Here is a 17,517-nt window from a genome sequence, read left to right on the forward strand (position 1 = left end):
GGAAGGAGAGAGCCAGAGTCAGAGACGCTTCCACAGAAGATCTCTGCCTTTCAGCCCTGTCTTCTCCTATCTATCAGGTCAGGTCCTGTTCCTTCTTGTTGTGCCTGTTACTGGGCAGCACTCAAGATTGGAGGCGACACCTTTATGTCTGCCTTCCAAGCTTTACAGCAGATCCAAGGGCTGGTTCTTTTGTCCCTTGTCTTCAAAGGACAAATCCCTCTTGAACCAAGGGGCCTCTGCCCTACTAACAATAGAGAGCCCAGTTCTGAGATTTACTGGACTCTGCCTAGTGTAAGGACTGGGCTATTATGCCTTCGGTTCTGAAAAGCAACTTGGTGTCCATTGTGATTACGTGGAGTAAAGCCAAGGATGGCTAAGTAAGCAGACTCCTGAGGCATTCCAAGTTGTGAATAGGGAAGGTCTTGTATGGAAGCAGAGAAGGGACAACAGTCCAGGAGAGGACAATACTCTGTATAAGCATGGAGAAATCCTCCCATGGGCTCTATGTAGCCAGTCAGTGTCTCAGATCTGGCAAAGGATATGAGAAATCGAATTCAACTGTTACATTTGACAGAGAGGGGAAATTAAGTCTCAGAGAGATAAACTGACTTGCCCTAAAGATGGGATTTTACTTAACTATACCCTATAGATAGTATTTTAAATCCTTTTTTAAAAATAGTTTTTAAATAAATAAATTTTAAAAATAAAATAAAAATAAAAATGTATTTTTTAAAATTAAAATTAAAAAATAAATAAATAAAAACCACTCAGCATGCCATAGTGTACTAGCTGGCACAGTGAATAAGCAGGGGGCCCCAAACTTTTTACACAGGGAGCCAGTTCACTGTCCCTCAGACCGTTGGAGAGTTAGACTATTAAAAAAAAACAACTCTGAACAAATCTGTATACTGCTGTCTGGAATAATGGAGGCTGCAGCGCTGGCTGTGATGGGCCTGTCACATCCTCCACAGGCCCATCACTGCCACCACTATACTGAGCAGCAGTATACACTGCTGCTCCCTCCCCCAGATTGCCGCTCACCATGCTCTTCCATTGTGCAGCACCATAATCCTTTGCATGGCGCCTCGTTCTCCTTCAGTTACTCTCAGAACAAGATGACACACAAAGGATTATGTCACCGGAAGTAGTACTGCATGTGAGTGACGCTGCGCTTTGTGGCCTGCCACATACAGTACTCCCACATCCTGTGCTCCTCTCACTGACCACCAATGAAAGAGATGCCCCTTCCGGAAGTGTGGTGAGGGCGGGATACATGGCCTCAGGGGGCCGCATGTGGCCTGCAGGCCATAGTTTGGGGTCCCCTGGAACAGAGTATTAAACTCACAGTTGGACCTAAATTTGAATCCTTCTTCAGACACTAGTTGTGTGATCCTGAGCAAACCACTTAACCTCTCTTGGCCTCAGTTTCTTCATCTAAAAAATGTTGATATTAATAGAACCTTCCTCATAAGGTTGTTGTAAGGATCAAATGAAATCCAATGTAAAGCCCTTCGCAAACCTTAAATGCTACATAAATGTATGATTTTACTAACAGGCTTGCTTTGGGGGATGGACGAGGTAGTCATTGTCCTTTCCAAAACCTCCAATTCTATGAGGGCCTTCCACTTTTTGATATAACCTGAATCCCTCCTGCTGCAGTTTGTCTAACATACGCAAGGCTTTGCCTTCAATACAGCTGGAGGATTGATTGTCAATTCTGTGTGTCCATTTGTGGGAACTGATTTTTCATATAATGTATTCTTATATCAGGGAAAATTACTTTGTATTCTTATGTCTAGGACCTGGGTCAGAGTTATTTGCATTTTCTTTGCCCTTAGAAATCCCAAGGAATGCCTTTTTTCTTTAAACCCTTACCTTCCATCTTGGAATCAGTACTGTGCATTGGTTCCAAGCCAGAAGAGTGGTAAGGGCTAGGCAATGGGGGTCAAGTGACTTGCCCAGGGTCACACAGCTGGGAAGTGTCTGAGGCCAGATTTGAACCTAGGACCTCCCATCTCTAGGCCTGGCTCTTCATCCACTGAGCTACCCAGCTGCCCCCAAATGCCTTCTTTTTTAAGAGAATTTGGTTAATAAATGAAGGAGGCAAAGATTCTTTTCCTGTACATGTTCAGTATGGGGAAGGGTGGGTAGTTTGATGGAACACCTCTTAAATAGCCGTTTACCAAGTAAAGATGTCTTGGGATGTTCAAGGGATGGGCTGAATAATGAGTTCCTAAAGTTCTATTTATTAAGATTCCCGGTCATCCCTGGTCATCAGATGCTGTAAAGATTAAAATTTAGGGGAGATGGGGAGACTGAGGCATCTGAGGCAGGTAGAAATGAGTTTCTCTCTGCAAGGAGTATTATATTTTTTTAGAGGTTTATTGAAGATTAAGGATTAAAGAAAATACAGGATAAGAGACACGCGTCCAGGCCATAGAGAGGCCTAGACACAACCTCACCTACATTATGAAAAAAAGCCACATCTGCCCCAAACGGAAGTCCAAGCCAAGAGAAAAGAGCCCTCAAAAGTCTTTGAATCAGCTTAAATACCTTCTCGATCTCGGCCCAGGTGAGATTACAAGGCATTCTGGGAAAGTGGAGCAAAGGCTCATGGGGATTGTAGTCCTGTATTCGAGTCTATTTTTTACATCGCAACCAGTGGAGACCTAAACCTCTTTATTGGTTATGATGCTGGCCGAACCAATGAATGGATATGACCAATAAATTGGTTTTCTTACCCCCAAACCAGGCTCGAGATCATTTTAATTGTAACACCTTTTATAAGAGAGCCCCTTCTGCATCTTTTCTTCTTCTCTGTGCCCAGTCCGTGGCAGAGTGGGGAAAGGCAGTGAGTGTTGCAGCGATTAAGAAGGGGAGGAGATCCTCCTGACCTGGAGGGATGGAGGCAGGCTTCCTGGAGGAGGAGGCGAAGATAAGAACCAGACTTGTGAGGCTGGGGAGGTGTTGATAGGTTTCGAGATCTGTCTCACCCTACTACGTCCTTCCCAGTATACCGAAAGCTGCTTGAAAGCAAGAGCCCTTGTGGTTTGGTCCTGGCACCTCCAGGGCCGCCCACACACTGGGGAGCATCATGGAGCACCGTGCTGTCAAACTCAAATGGAAACAGAATAAGAAACGGGCCGCCGATTGACTTAGAAAACCTCAAACTAACATGATCAGATTGAATTGTCTTCTCGTTTATTTTCTTAAACATTTCCCACTGACATTTTAAACTGCTTCTGGCTATACTGAGGTGTTTTTCTGGCCACTTGCTACCTGCTAACTAGGAGTGGCCAGGATGGCCTGGGTGTCCAGTATATTAAATCACACCTAGGACCGATTCTGGCTATGTGACCCTGGACAGATAACTTAATCTCTCAGCACTCCAAGATTATAGTAACAGGGGCAGCTGGGTGGCTCAGTGGATTAAGAGCCAAGCCTAGAGATGGGAGGTCCTGGGTTCAAATTTGACCTCAGACACTTCCCAGCTGTGTGACTCTGGGCAAGTTACTTGACCCCCATTGCCTAGCCCTTACTGCTCTTCTGCCTTGGAGCCAATACACAGTATTGATTCTAAGACAGAAGGTGATTCCAAGACAAAAGGTAAGGGTTTAAAAACAACAACAACAAAAAAGGTTATAGTACCACTTCAGCTGCAGATCTGCATTGGTCCTCAATGAATTCGCAGGTTTAGTGGAAACAAAATGAAACACAGCCTGGAACACAATAGCTTTAAAAAACGACTTCTTGGCTGAGTTGAACTGAATGAATTAAATTGGCAATAATAGGTTGTGGTAAAAAGGACACTTGGTTCCAGAATAAGAGAGCAAATCCTGCCTCTGACATTGAGCAGCTATGAGGCCATGGGCATGTCATTTGGTCTTCCTGAGCCTCAGTTTTCCCATCTCCAAAATGGAGACAATAATACCTGTAGTACTTACAGCAAGAGTTGCTTTGAGGATTAAATGAGATCAATTATGAAAAACGTTTTTAAAAATATTAACGTGCTATGTAAACATCAGTAATTAGAATTGTAAGGGAGAGAATTCTAGGCAGGGGGAATTCCTAGGCAGTAGTGAAGAGGCAGGAATATGCCTGATGCGTTTGGGGTTCAGGGAAAGACCAGTCTAACTGGAATGAAGCATTCTTCCGGGGAAACAGTGAGAGAGATAAGGATGGAGGAGTAGGCTGGCTGGGAGTGGATGGCTCAGACTTTAGCTGGTTGGTCAGTGACTCTTACACTTTGCAGTTGTGAAATCTTTCACTTTAAATTGTTTTTGGTGAAAATCTCTCCAAATTATTTAGAGGAGGGGCAGCTGGGTGGCTCAGTGGATGGAGAGCCAGGTCAGAGATGGGAGGTCCTGGATTCAAATCTAACCTCAGATATTTCCTAGCTGTGTGACCCTGGGCAAGTCACTTGACCCCCATTGCCTAGCCCTTACCACTCATCTGCCTTAGAACCAATACTTAGTATTGATTCTAAGATGGAAGGTAGGGGTTTAAAAAAAAATAAAATAAAATGACTAGGGTGGGGGATGCTTACTAGCAGGTAGCAAAAAGCCAATTAAAAAATTTAAATAATAAAAAATTATAATTTATAATATATGATATAATCAAAATAAATTTTAAAATACTTAAGGCAACATGTTTTCAGATCCTTTTTATTCTACTATATCCATAGGATGTGACTGTTTGCTGTCTGTGTTTTAGGATAGAAAATAATGTTAACTGAGATAATCATGAGATTATTCATGATGTTCATCTTCCCATCAACTTAAAAAGAAATAGAATTGAGGCAATTAGGCAGCTCAAGTAGATACAGAGCCAGGCCTAGAGATGGGAGATATGGCCGCAGACACTTTTATAGCTGTGTGATCCAGGGCAAGTCACTTAACCACAAAGGTAAGGGGTGTGTGCATGCATACGTGTGTGTGTGTGTGTGTGTGTGTGTGTGTGTGTGTTTAAATAGGATTGTAAGTCTAGCACTAGAAGGCACAGATGAGAAAATTAAGGTCCATAGAAGTTAGGTGACTTGCTCAAGGCCATAGCTAGTTAATGGCAGAGCTGGGATTTGAACCCAGAGACTCTGGGTTCAAATCTAGCATTTCTTCTTCTGAACCATGACCCTTCTTCACATATCTATATTTGGAGTGTGGAAGGGGTGATGTTTCTGTTAAGGACATTTCACTTAATAGAGTCACAAAATTACATATTGGAAGAAATTTTAGAAGTCCCCTAGTCTAACTCATACCTGAACAAGAATTCCCTCTGCATGTACATGTCCAGGAAAAGCAGCTGCTGTGTACCAGGTACAATGCTAAGCACTGAGGATACAAAAAGAAGCAAATGATAGTCCTCAAGGAGCTCACATTCTGAGTGGAGAGACAGCAAGCAGACAAATATATACAAACAAGCTCTCTCCAGGATAAATAGTAATTGATGAACAGAAAGAAGGTGCTAGAATTAAGAGGAGTTGGGGAAGACTTCTTGGAGAAGAAGGGATTGTAATTGGCACTTAAAGGAAGCCAGTAGGTGGAGGTGAGGAGGGAGAGCATTCCAGGCATGGGGGACAGCCAGAGAAAAAGCACGTTATCAGGTTGAGACTTCTGTTTTGTGAGAGAACTACTTCTAATCTTCCACTCTCCTCCCTAGAATGTGTAATAGATGGTAATTCCTGAGAGTGTCTATTGATGTACTGGATAATTAATGGATCAATTTTTGCCTACCCTCCTCCCTTTTCCTCCCGCTTCAGAAGTCTTTCAGCTTCCCCTCCCCCTTTTCCTTCAACCTTTTTCTAAGTCACTCAGTGTGAACTATGATGCTTTAGAGAAAATATTCTTTTCTCTTCTTTAACTCAAGTAAGGGTTTATTGGGGAAGACAGGACAAGGATGGAGGATAAGGTAAGAGGGATAGGTTTCCCTGTTCTCTAAAATGCGGGTTAGGAGGATATTGGGGAAATGGCAATCAGTCACTAGCAGAGACAGTCAGGGAAATAAGAGGACAACTGTCTATCTTCTTCTCTGTCAATCAGTCAGATAAGTATCAGAGATACAAATTAGCTTCTTCAACACCATCAGCCACACCAGCCAAAGCCTCAGCTTCTTCTCCCCCACTCTGTCCAAAGCCAAAAGCTTAGTCCACCAGCCTTTTAGCCTAGTTCAGCCTGGCTTGGCTCCAACTGTCTTTCCCTGTAACATTCCAAATGGAATGTTCCTTTTGACCGACAGATCATCCATCCTCAGCTTTTTCTGTCCTCTGCATGCATTGTAAATTCTCTTCCACAGACAATAGGGAATGAAGACTGAGAAAAGTCCTCTGGATTTCAAAGAGACAGTTATTCTTTGAGAGACCACGTGTGGTAGAATCAAGAGCAGATCATAGGGAATAGAAGAGGCAAGGGGCGACAAGCTAGATGATGAATGCTCAAGGTGGAGGCAGCAGCATTTCAGGGATGATCAATCCTGTGGTTTGTTTCATTTGCAGTTTCTGCATATGGAGGATCGGGAACCAGGCACCCCGTACACGGGCCCTGAGGTTCTGAAGAAAGGACCCATGTTCATTAAGAGAGCAGAAATCAACCAGGAGGTGAAAGGCCCATCCCAGGACCATGATTCCACACTTCCACTTCAGTCCCAAATTGCCGGAACTTCTGAAGCCAAGGCAACCAACGAAGATCCCACAATTAAGCCCATTCCTCAGGAGAAGGGACCAGAACCCAAAGCCAAGGGCAGTAGCAACAGTCCCCAAGAGCAAGTAGAGAATAAAAGCAAGACGACCATGTTCTTGACTGTTCCTGGCTCCCATTCTCCAGGGCCGATCAAGTCCCCCAGACCTATGAAATCCCACGCCACTCCATTCTCTTGGCCACATAAAAAGATGTCTCCCAGCTTGTCTTCACTCAATTCCATGGCCTCCTCGTGCTTTGATGTGACAGAAAACAGCCTAGCCTTTGAGTATGCTTCTCTCTTCTTGAGTATTATTTGTCATGGGAAAGTGAAAATATTTTCATGCGAGTGAAGAACGACACATTTCCTTGTATTGATTGTTTTGTGGGAACCACGTCCGTTGGGTCTTTCGGTGGAGCAGAGCCCTGATCTCAGAAGTTAGACAGCCTGAGTGCTGCCAGTTATAACATCCTCTTGTGCTGGGCCATTCACTTACCTTCAGATCTTCCATCTGTAAAATGAAAAGATGGTTCTAGCTCATAGGAAGGGTCCATCCTAGTCTCAGTTTATACAAAAGAAGCAGCTGCCCTAGGATTGTGTCTGAAACCTCCAAAGACAGAGCTGCAAGGCTACATTGAGGATACTTTCAGACCAGACTTGCTAAGTCCAAGAATTGAACCAAACCACCCAACAGATTTTTAAAAATCCAAATGGTTGCTCCTTGCTCTCGAAGAAGACCATTTGGTGCCCTTTTAATTTATAGAATGCATTTTGCCTTAGAAAATGCTTGCACACAAATGATCTCATGTGGGCTTCGACAGCTCAGATAGTGATCAAGAGTCTTCCCATTTTATGGATAGGAAAGCGGGAAGCCAAAGGTGATGGCCACTAAGCATGGCTCAAGCACTTACCTGGGACAGGTCACTAAAGATAGGAAGGCAAAAACATGGTTTACATTCTAATGCAAACAACTGTATCTTATGAGATATATGCAGGGTAGATAGAAGGTCTTCCCAGAGATGTAAGAGATGGGGGAAATCTTTCAAAGGAAGAAGGATTTGAGCTGAGTCTTCAGGAAAAGCTGAGGCAGAATTGAGGAGGGAGAGCATGCCAGGTCTAGGGGATAATCTGTGAAAGGCAGAGTTGGGAGATGGCGTATTGTTATGAGGGGAGAACAGCCAACATGTTTAGAAGGGGGTTCGAGGGGCTGAGAAGGAGGCTGGAAAGGTAGGAGTGGGCCAGGTGGTGACAGGCTTTAAAAAACCAACAGGTTTTATATTTTATCCCGGAGGTAACAAGGAGCCACTCAAGTTTATTGAGTAGGGGAGTGATCCCATCACACCTATGCTTTGGAAAACTCTTTCTGACAGTTGAGTGGAAGATGGGTTAGAATGGAAAAGAACTTGAGATGGGGAGACTCATTAAAAGGCTATTACTGGGGCAGCTGGGTAGCTCAGTGGATTGAGAGTCAGGCCTAGAGACAGGAGGTCCTGGGATCAAATGTGGCCTCAGACACTTCCCAGCTGTGTGACCCTGGGCAAGTCACTTGACCCCCATTGCCTAGCCCTTACCACTCTTCTGCCTTGGAGCCAATACACAGTAGTGACTCCAAGATGGAAGGTAAGGGTTAAAAAAAAAAGCCTATTACAGGAGCAGTTAGGTGGCTCAGTGGATTAAGAGTCAGGTCTGGAATCAGGAAGACCTGGGTTCAAATGTGACCTGATATTTCCTAGCTGTGTGACCCTAGGCAAGTCACTTAACCTCAATTGTTGGGATCCATACTTATATACATTCTAAGACAGAAGATAGAGGTTTAAAAAAAAAGGCTCTTGCCATATTCCAGGCATCTGTAGAATGAAAGAGCCAGATGAAGAACCCAGAATTCTACTGTCTGAGAGCTCCATCTGTTGGTGTGATGTGGATCAAAAAAAGCTAACTAAGTATTCCATGCCTTTAAAAAAATTACAAAAGCAAAAAACAAGAAGTTTACTTCAATCATAAGATGCTCAACTTGAAGGGAAAACTCTCTAGGAGCAATTTCATTACAAAAATTTGTCCCTGGGGGCAGCTGGGTGGCTCAGTGGATTGAGTACCAGGCCTAGAGACAGGAAGTTCTGGGTTCAAATCTGACCTCAGACACTCCCTAGCTTTGTGACCCTGGGAAAGTCACTTAACCCCCATTGCCTAGCCTTTACCACTCTTCTGCCTTGAAGCCAATTCACAGTATTGACTCCAAGACAGAAGGTAAGGGTTTAAAAAACATTATCCCTACTGAAAAACAGAGATTGTCCTAAATGTAACAGATAAAAAAAAAATCTCAATTGTCTTAGGTTTTATAATGCTAAAAGAAAATCTTTGAAATTATCCAAACGATCTACATGGATTTTTTTTTACAGATCCTTTAATAAGTTGTATATGAGTGAAATGTTTATAAATCAAACACTTTCCTATTTATTTACATCAGATTTGCTGAGCAAATCCCTTCTGGATAGTCTTCAAATGGCAGTGGTCCATTTCTCTTTCTTTTCAGTTCTACCCTTGCTGTCTTATCTCCAACCATTTAAATTTGTGAGTTTTTCTTTAAAGAAATGTCCTGTGAATGCTCACGTAAAGCCAAGAGTCATTCTGGAATCCATGTAAAGCAAGGAAACAAATTAGGGGGTATTTGTCAGGTCTTCCGTTTTACGCCCTGGATTTTTCTAGAATGAACTACAACTTCGTGTCGCTTGGGAAGGTCTAGCTTGTTTAAAGAACAGAGAAGTAAAAAGTCCTTGTTTTTGCAGAACTGATGGAAGCCACCAGCCACTGGGAGAGATTCAGCTAACTGTGCGCTACATGACCCTGCGACATAGCCTTGTGGTTTTCATTAATGGCTGCAGGTAAAATATTTCTAGCTTTGTGGCTTCTGATCTCTTTCTTAAAATGGCATTAAAGAGGGTGCAACTGGGTAGCTCAGTGGATGGAGAGCCAGACCTAGAGAAGGGACCTCCTAGGTTCAAATCTGGCCTCAGACATTTCCCAGCTGTGTGACCCTGGGCAAGTCACTTGACCCCCATTGCCTAACCCTTACCACTCTTCTGCCCTGGAGCTAATACACAGTACTGATTCCAAGATGGAAGGTAAGGGTTTAAAATATATATATATATATGTATATATATAACTCTAGAAAGAACTGTTGTACCAGCTGGTAAGACACAAAGACACAACCTATTTTCCCAAATGGACAAATCTTACTTCCCATGGATGGAAAATGTTTTGACTCCACCAAACACAAATATGCCTTCTGGAAAAAAATAGTTATGTTTCCTGACAACTTATTCTAATTATATTATGCCCTAAAGAAATGAGAACTATATTATTCATAGTCACTCAAATAGCAAGATATAATATTGTTACCTCTAGAATTAGAAGACCTGAGTTCAAAACCCATCTCTGTCATTGAATCTCTATATGACCTTGAGCAAGTCATTTTCAATTACTGTAAGCCTCAGTTTCTTCATCTTTAAAGTGGGGGAGAGCCCCTTCTAGATCTGTCTATGCATTTATCATGCCTGCTCATAAATCCATAAATCTAAAGCTGAAGAAAGAATTGACTGAAATCTATATTTCTACTTTGTACTTAACACTAACGAGTTTCTTTTCTTTAAAAAAAAAAAAAACCTTCAAAATTGAACTAGGAATTTGATACCCTGTTGTAGCAGCGGAGTGGATCCTTACGTCCGAGTGTATCTGTTGCCCGACAGGAAGTGGACAGGCCGGAAGAAGACATCAGTAAAGCGGAAAACCCTAAATCCCCAGTATGATGAAAAGTGAGTGGGTCATCTGAGTCACGTGGGATTCTTTTTGAGATTTAGACAAAGAGAAGAGCTAATTGTTTGGAGAGAGCGTCATCCTTTCCACGCTTCCTCCCTGCTGGTGTTCTGTAGATCGTCCCCTGTAATTTCACCTAGCCAGGAGCTATAGATCTTCCTGAAGCGCCTTCCTTTCAAGGGAGGTTCTGGACCAGTTTGGGGCTGTAGATGTTTTACTTGGAGTGGCTGGTTCCGTGTCGGTGAGAGAACTCACTCTGATGAGCTGACACACTTACTAAACCCTCATCTCTGCGGGGTAAAACATAACCAGGCAATGGATATTTGTCCACTAATCCCAAAACAGGTTTCCAGATTCTGTAGTTTATGAACTCAAAATTCCCTTTTTGGTTAGAAGAGAAACAAAGCACTGAGGCAGACTGACCAGGGTCAATGCAGCATCTCTTTCGGCTGCCTTCTTAGGGTTTTTATACACATTTACATATTAGTTTATATATTTATCTTGGTCCCTTTTGATCAGCAGAATTTCCAGAAATCTGTAAGGGACACCCCCTTACATACAGCTGTTAAAACAGAATAGAATATTAGCGTTGTGATGTACACAGTGCTTCCACGTGCCTTCTCAAGTAACCTTGACAAGGGTTTTCAGGAGGAGGCAGCTGGGTGGCTCCATGGACAGAAAGCCAGGTCTAGAGACGGGAGGTCCTGGGTTCTTCCTGTGGGACCTTGGACAAGTCATTTAACCCCCATTGCCTAGCCCTTACTGCTCTTCTGCCTTTGATACTTCAGGGCTTTTAAAAATGGTTTTTGAGAGAGATACGGGTTTGGCTATCTGATTTCTGGGCCATCTGGTCACTCAGTTGTGACTGAGTCTTTGTGACCCCTTGGATCATAGCGCACCAATACTGTCCGTGAGGTCTTCTTGGCACAAAAATAGGATTGTGAGGATCAATGAGATGACAGTCATAAAACACTTGGTAAACGAAGAAAACAACTGCTTGATCACATTGTTTGAGGGGGATATGATCGGGGATGTAGACTCTAAATGATCATCCTGTTGCAAATACTAATAATATAGAAATAGGTTCTGATCAAGGACACATGTAAAACCCAGTGAAACTGCGCTACAAGAAGGGGTGGGGGGAGGGGAGGGAAGGAAATAACGTGATTCTTGTAACCAAGGAATAATGTTCTAAATTGACTAAATAGAATTTTCCAAAAAAATTTTTTTAATATAAAAAAATTTTTAAAACACTTGGTAAAGTGCATAGCACATAGTAGGTGCTAAGTACTTCTTCCCATCTCTTCTTAGAACCTGTGAGGCATTTCTTTATAATTTTGTTGGTTTTGTTGTTGTTCAGTTATTTTCCAATCCCATCCAGCTCTTCATGACCCCATTTGGGGTCTTCTTGGCAAAGATACTGGACCGATTCGCCATTGCCTTGTCCAGCGCATTTGACAGATGAGGAAACTGGCACTAGATTAAGTGACTTGCCCGGGGTCACCCAGCTAATAAGTGTCTGAGGCCAGATTAGAACGCAGGATGATGAGTCTCCCTGACTCCAGGTCAGGAACTTTATCCACTGTGCCACCTGCCTGCCCTCTCTATAGCCTAGCAATGTGCAATGATTCATGTTCCTAATGGTAACTCTGAGTCATCCAGAAAAGGTAAGATTCAAGTTGTGTCATTGTGAGGGACAGGCTTTAACTGAACATTTTGCTTTCACAAAATAGGGCTAGGAATTTAGAGCTAAAAGGTACCTTAGAATTCATCTAGGCAATCTCACTCATTTTTCAGGCAAGGAAACTGAGCCCCAGAGAGGTTATCTGAGCTGTCCAGTCACCCAGCAAGTAAATAGCAGAGCCATGATTCAGACTCATCTGACATCATAAGGGGTTGATGGACCAGATGACTTCTGAGTTCTGTTCCAACTCTGAATCAATGGCACTATGTTATTCTAGCTCTAAGTCTATAGTACTCTCATAGTAAACAGGTTTAAAGTCATGAAGACTTGGATTCAAATTCCATCTCTGAGACTTTTTGGTTGTGTGATCTTGGGCAAGTCACTTAATCTCTACTTGCATCAGGCAATACCCTAGTATTTGTCTACTAAGAGGGAGTTCAGGACCTGGTTTATAGTTCTACAACACATGAAAAAATCATTCCTATTTTCTTGAAGGGTTTCCTGGCTGACTTGATTATTTTATATTCTTAAAGATTTGAATTTTGTGTCCCCATGGAAGAAGTGAAGAAAAGAAGCCTGGATGTTGCAGTCAAAAATTGCAGACCATTTGGTTCACACAGAAGAAAAGAACTGGGCAAGGTAAGCATGTTAAAGCTCCTAGGATTTAGGTCTTAAAAGGTGCCTAGGCATCTCATTTTACAGATAGGGAAATATCTTCATCTTCACTAGGGAGTAAAGGCAAAGATGGGGTTTGAACCCAAGTCTTCTGACTCCAGATAGAGAGTTCTTTCCACTCTACTCTTTGTTTCAACATCTGGCATTCCCTTCATTTACAAGCACCTTAACAAGAGCCTCCTATGCTCCCAGCCAGAAAGAATGGCAAAAGGACAAGAAGCCCGAGCGATGGTTTGGGTGGGGAGAGAAAAGAGGTGCTTCCGAACCCAGAAATACAGCCCAGTCACCAGTGCAGATGAATGAAGGCAGATATTATTGAGCAGACTTCAAGGGAGTCTTGGCCCTACTCCTGCGGACCAGGGATTTAGCTGTGTTCAATATGGCATTCACCTAGTGAAGCAAACTTGAAAATCTCCCTGTGGGCAAATCTTTGTGACTAGGTTAAATAAAGGCTCTAGCCTTAACATCACCATTGCAGTTTACCTAGGTTATACTCTGTGCAAATCTGACTTTACATTAAAGAAAGTAGCTCCCTGATTCTCACTTTCACTGTCTCATCACCCCAACCCCAGCATCCTGGGGAAACTTGCTGATTGCATATAGACATTGGCATCAGAAATCTAAGAAAGGGAGGAAAAGCTAAAAATAAAAAGGTGCCCAAAGGATCAGATTGGGAACAGGGAGGGAGCTTATTCCCAAACAGAAAAGGGAATGCTAATCAGAAAAGAATTATAACATGCATTAAAGAATGATTAGAACAGACTTCAGTAGGTTACCTGTAACTATGGTTATAATCCACTAGGTAAGGCTCAAGGCAGAAGACAATTTGAAAATTCTACTTATTAGCCATTTCAGATTTCGCTTTTGACACTGGAAATTTTCCAATCACACAGCCAATCATGATCTTCCTGATGACCTTTTTTCTTTGTTAGTGTTCTCAAAATGTTTCATTGATACTTTTTATTTTTACATCACAGTTATTTCCAGATATATACCACTGTTCCCAACCCCTGCCTCAAATCACCTCATAACAAAGAAAAATGATTAAATAAAACTACTTGATAGACATCATATCTGACAATATGTACATCGTTCTCCCTTAGTAGAGCTTCCCCTCACCCCAGTCAAAAGGAGACGTTCCCCTACTGCATACTCTCTCCCCAGTGCATCTTGGAAAGACTCCCACTGTAATCTCAAAGGGTTGCTGCTAAAAGAAGGAAAGACAAGAAAAAGAAACAAAGACAGCCTTGGACCTTAGTAGAAGCCCAGCTAGTTGAATCCTCAACTTCAGGTGTCAACCAGAGGGTTGCATGACACCCAGACGCCATTTCTTTTTCAACCAAGTATGGCACCCAACATCATCAAGGATTCTAGGTTAACAGCCCATCTGGAAGCTCAGCAGGTGAACCACACGGGGCCTTGAGCTAGCTCCCAAAGTTCTTTGGTGGTCAGCAGAGGCAACTGAGGAGGAGAAGGTGACCTAATATGCTTATGCTCGTACTTTATCCACAAACAAGAGACATGAATAGTGAGGGAATGCCAGGGAGAAGAATTAGCAGTAATTTTAAAAGTTGCTTATGTTTTTCTGTAATATATTCTGTATCTTTATAAATTAAGTAGTCAAGGGAATACTTTTAAATAAATGTCGACTTTTGAACTGCCTCTGCTTTCACCATAAGCATTTTTTCTGTGGTTAGACTGGGGTTAATGCTGGTCTTCTGGACATGACATTTTTAACATGGAAGTAAAAAAGGACTAACACTCAGCACCTAAAATCTACAAAGTTGCCTTCTTGTAACTACAGCATTTTGGCTTAGCCCAGTGAGTTTTATTCAACCAGGCAATCCATAAGTACTTACTGAATGTCTGCCAAAAATTACTAAGCACCAACCTGGGGGTAAAAGTGGGGCACAAGGTATTATTGGACCAGGAACTGATATTTATGTGATTGCTGTTCTGGCAGGTGTTGATTGACTTATCAAAGGAAGATCTAGTCAAGGGGTTTACACAGTGGTGAGTAGACTTCCTCATTTGATCATGAATGTTATTCCCTGTAACTCATAAATACTTGCATTTTTTAAATAGCTGGCTTGCTGGTGGTTCTCTGACTAAAATAGCACTTTCATGGAAAAATGTACTTTATCCTGATGTGGCGTAAATCTTAAGGACTATCATAGCGCACAGTAATAGTTCATTCATCTTCCCAATCTCAAGGTATTGAATGGGCAGGTATTATGGCTGTTTTACTGAAAGGAAAGCTGAGTTGCAATGGAGGTTGTGAACTGTCCTCCTCACTGGTAGGGTCCCACCCTCAGGTATTAGAGGTCCCCTTGACTAGAGGAATCCTACTCATTTGCCACTAGTGCTGGACAGGCCTGTTGGCTGCTCTTTTAGAAAGGGCAAAAACTGGGATTTACAGGACTTTCTCCAGTTTTTGTTTTTTTAAGCTGTTTAGGTATCAGGGAGGACTTTTCTTTTTCTTCTTTTGGGGATGAGGAGGAAGGGTAAAGTATAAGGTAGTGATAATTCCAAAAGAAAAAGAAAAATGCATCAAAGAAACATTAAAAAATATGCAGGAGGAAATTCCAAAGAGGGCAGGGACAAGTCAGGCCACCATTGGAATTATCATATTCAATTGATTAAATGCTTTTTCAAAAATGAACCTGTACATAAGAGATTCACAGTGCTATATGCAATCTTTTTCTGTCTCTGATAAAGGAAATGTTCATAGTTATTGATGCTTGTTAAATTCTGAATGGTAAAAAGGAAAATTTAAAAAGAGAAATGACCTTGTCCCTAAAATATTTAGAGGTGGCTGGCTCCTACTGCTCTCATTTTTAATGTGTTCTTTCAGTTCTCACTTTTATCAGCTGCTGAAATCCGGGGTTGGCATTGCGATCTGATGATCTACCTTTTATATGAAACCTTTCAGTTCTTGAGTTTGAATCTTGACTTTCTCACTTGTTATCCATGTGACCCTGGACGGTCACTTAACCTTTTTGGAATTTGGACTCCTCAGATGGCCTCTAAGGCCCTGTCCCCCTTTAACTATGATCCTATGAACTGCCCCTTCATCCTCGCCAGCCAACTTGTAAATGGATAGGATTGACCAAGATGTGCCAAACTTTTACAGCATCAAAATACTAACTTAGATATAAACTCAGTCAACTTTAACTTGTCCCATCTTTTTTACAGGTATGAACTGACAGCAAATGGACAGCCAAGAAGTTGATTTTAAAAATGTTACAATTACTACTTATCAAAGAACAAGCACGTCAAGCTTTATATTAAAATATATATGTGTATTTTCTGTAATTAATTGCTCAGAACATTTGAAAAGTACATATATTCTGGTGTGAAATTTATAAAGTACTTTTTTCAGTGTCTGATGAACATTTAGAAAATATAAGACTTTTGAAAAGGTGAGATTTTTCTAAGGCAAGATTTAATGTGTTTAAATCCTGTAATAAGGAAATTGAATTCACTGTGACTTGTAACAGTTTTATAGGAACAAAGTGAATTTTATCCATTTCTAGGCAATTACAGGTAGTTCCTGATTTACAAATGATACACAGAAAAGAAATAAGTATCATTGGATTGAAGTGGAGAGGGGCAAGAGTAGCTTCTGAATCACCCCTTTCTTAAGGGGCAACTATATTCCTGGTTTTGGACAGCTTATCTTCTCATGTGCAAAAGTAGAGTCAGCAGTGATAAAAGTGCCAAGTTCCAAACACACCACATTAACCACAACCCCACTTCTCCAAGTAGAAGCATTCTTCTTCTCCTTTACTAGATTTATTTTCCCCAATGATCTCCATACTTGACCTCCAGTACATTACTTTATCTCATATCATGCTCATGTTCTTGTCCTTACCACAAGTAGCCTATTAGGATTGTAAGTAAACTAAAGATTGTTCTTTTGAGTTTTGCCATCCCTGGTGCACTGAGCATAAAAGCTTAATAGATGTGTGAAATTAAATTGAACTGAATCAGATTGAACTGTATTGAATTAGAGATGAAATAAGCTTTTGTGGACATTATTATTCATTTAGAACTGTAAAATCAAGACTATTTATATTGTTAATATTAGAAACAGTAGACGTGGTATGGGAACTTGGGGTATTAGTTCTTATCTCTATAATAGAGAGGCCTTAGTCTGTTTTTCTATTTCAAAAAATGATTTTGGTCACCAAAGTAACCTTATGCTGCTTTAAAAGCAAAATATGTAAAGTATTTGTGTATATACTAAGTGGTTTTGCATTTTCATTTTTAATGCTCTTAATAATTCATCATATTAATATGCACTAAAAAAAAACAAACAAACCTAGAACATGATCCTGCTCCATCACTTCCTCTTTCTTTTAGTAGAATTATCCCAGCCAATCACCACCTGTCCACAAGTAAACTTTACTCCATCATTCCCTAGCTCAGCAGTAGTCAAATCCCATGGATCTTTTTCTTCCCTTCATTACCACTGTCATTTCATTCAAATTTCAATGATAGCAATTGCTTCCTGATGAGTCTTTCTGTTTTCATTTTCTCCCATTTCCCAAACCACCCTGCAGATTGAGGTTTCCAAAACATGCCTTTCATCATGGCACCTTTTACTTCTCAATTTAGGAATAGTAGCTGTTCATTATCTGCAATATCTAGATCCTGGGGCCCTTCACAATCTAGAC

General features: G+C 41.6%; 1 protein-coding gene across 1 annotated transcript in view; it reads left to right on the top strand.

Annotated features, from left to right (window-relative positions):
• ESYT3 (extended synaptotagmin 3) overlaps nt 1–17,171 on the top strand; it is an 83,656-nt gene extending 66,485 nt beyond the window's left edge. The window contains exons 18-23 of the mRNA XM_001375649.4: nt 6,488–6,957; nt 9,453–9,548; nt 10,347–10,478; nt 12,697–12,802; nt 14,802–14,851; nt 16,034–17,171. Of these exons, the coding sequence (XP_001375686.1) occupies nt 6,488–6,957; nt 9,453–9,548; nt 10,347–10,478; nt 12,697–12,802; nt 14,802–14,851; nt 16,034–16,070 (891 nt within the window). The 3' untranslated portion in view covers nt 16,071–17,171. The remainder of the gene's footprint in view (nt 1–6,487; nt 6,958–9,452; nt 9,549–10,346; nt 10,479–12,696; nt 12,803–14,801; nt 14,852–16,033) is intronic.
• Nucleotides 17,172–17,517: the final 346 nt, after the last annotated feature.

The sequence above is a fragment of the Monodelphis domestica genome, chromosome 4, assembly GCF_027887165.1.
Source record: "Monodelphis domestica isolate mMonDom1 chromosome 4, mMonDom1.pri, whole genome shotgun sequence".
NCBI classification, from domain to species: Eukaryota; Metazoa; Chordata; class Mammalia; order Didelphimorphia; family Didelphidae; genus Monodelphis; species Monodelphis domestica.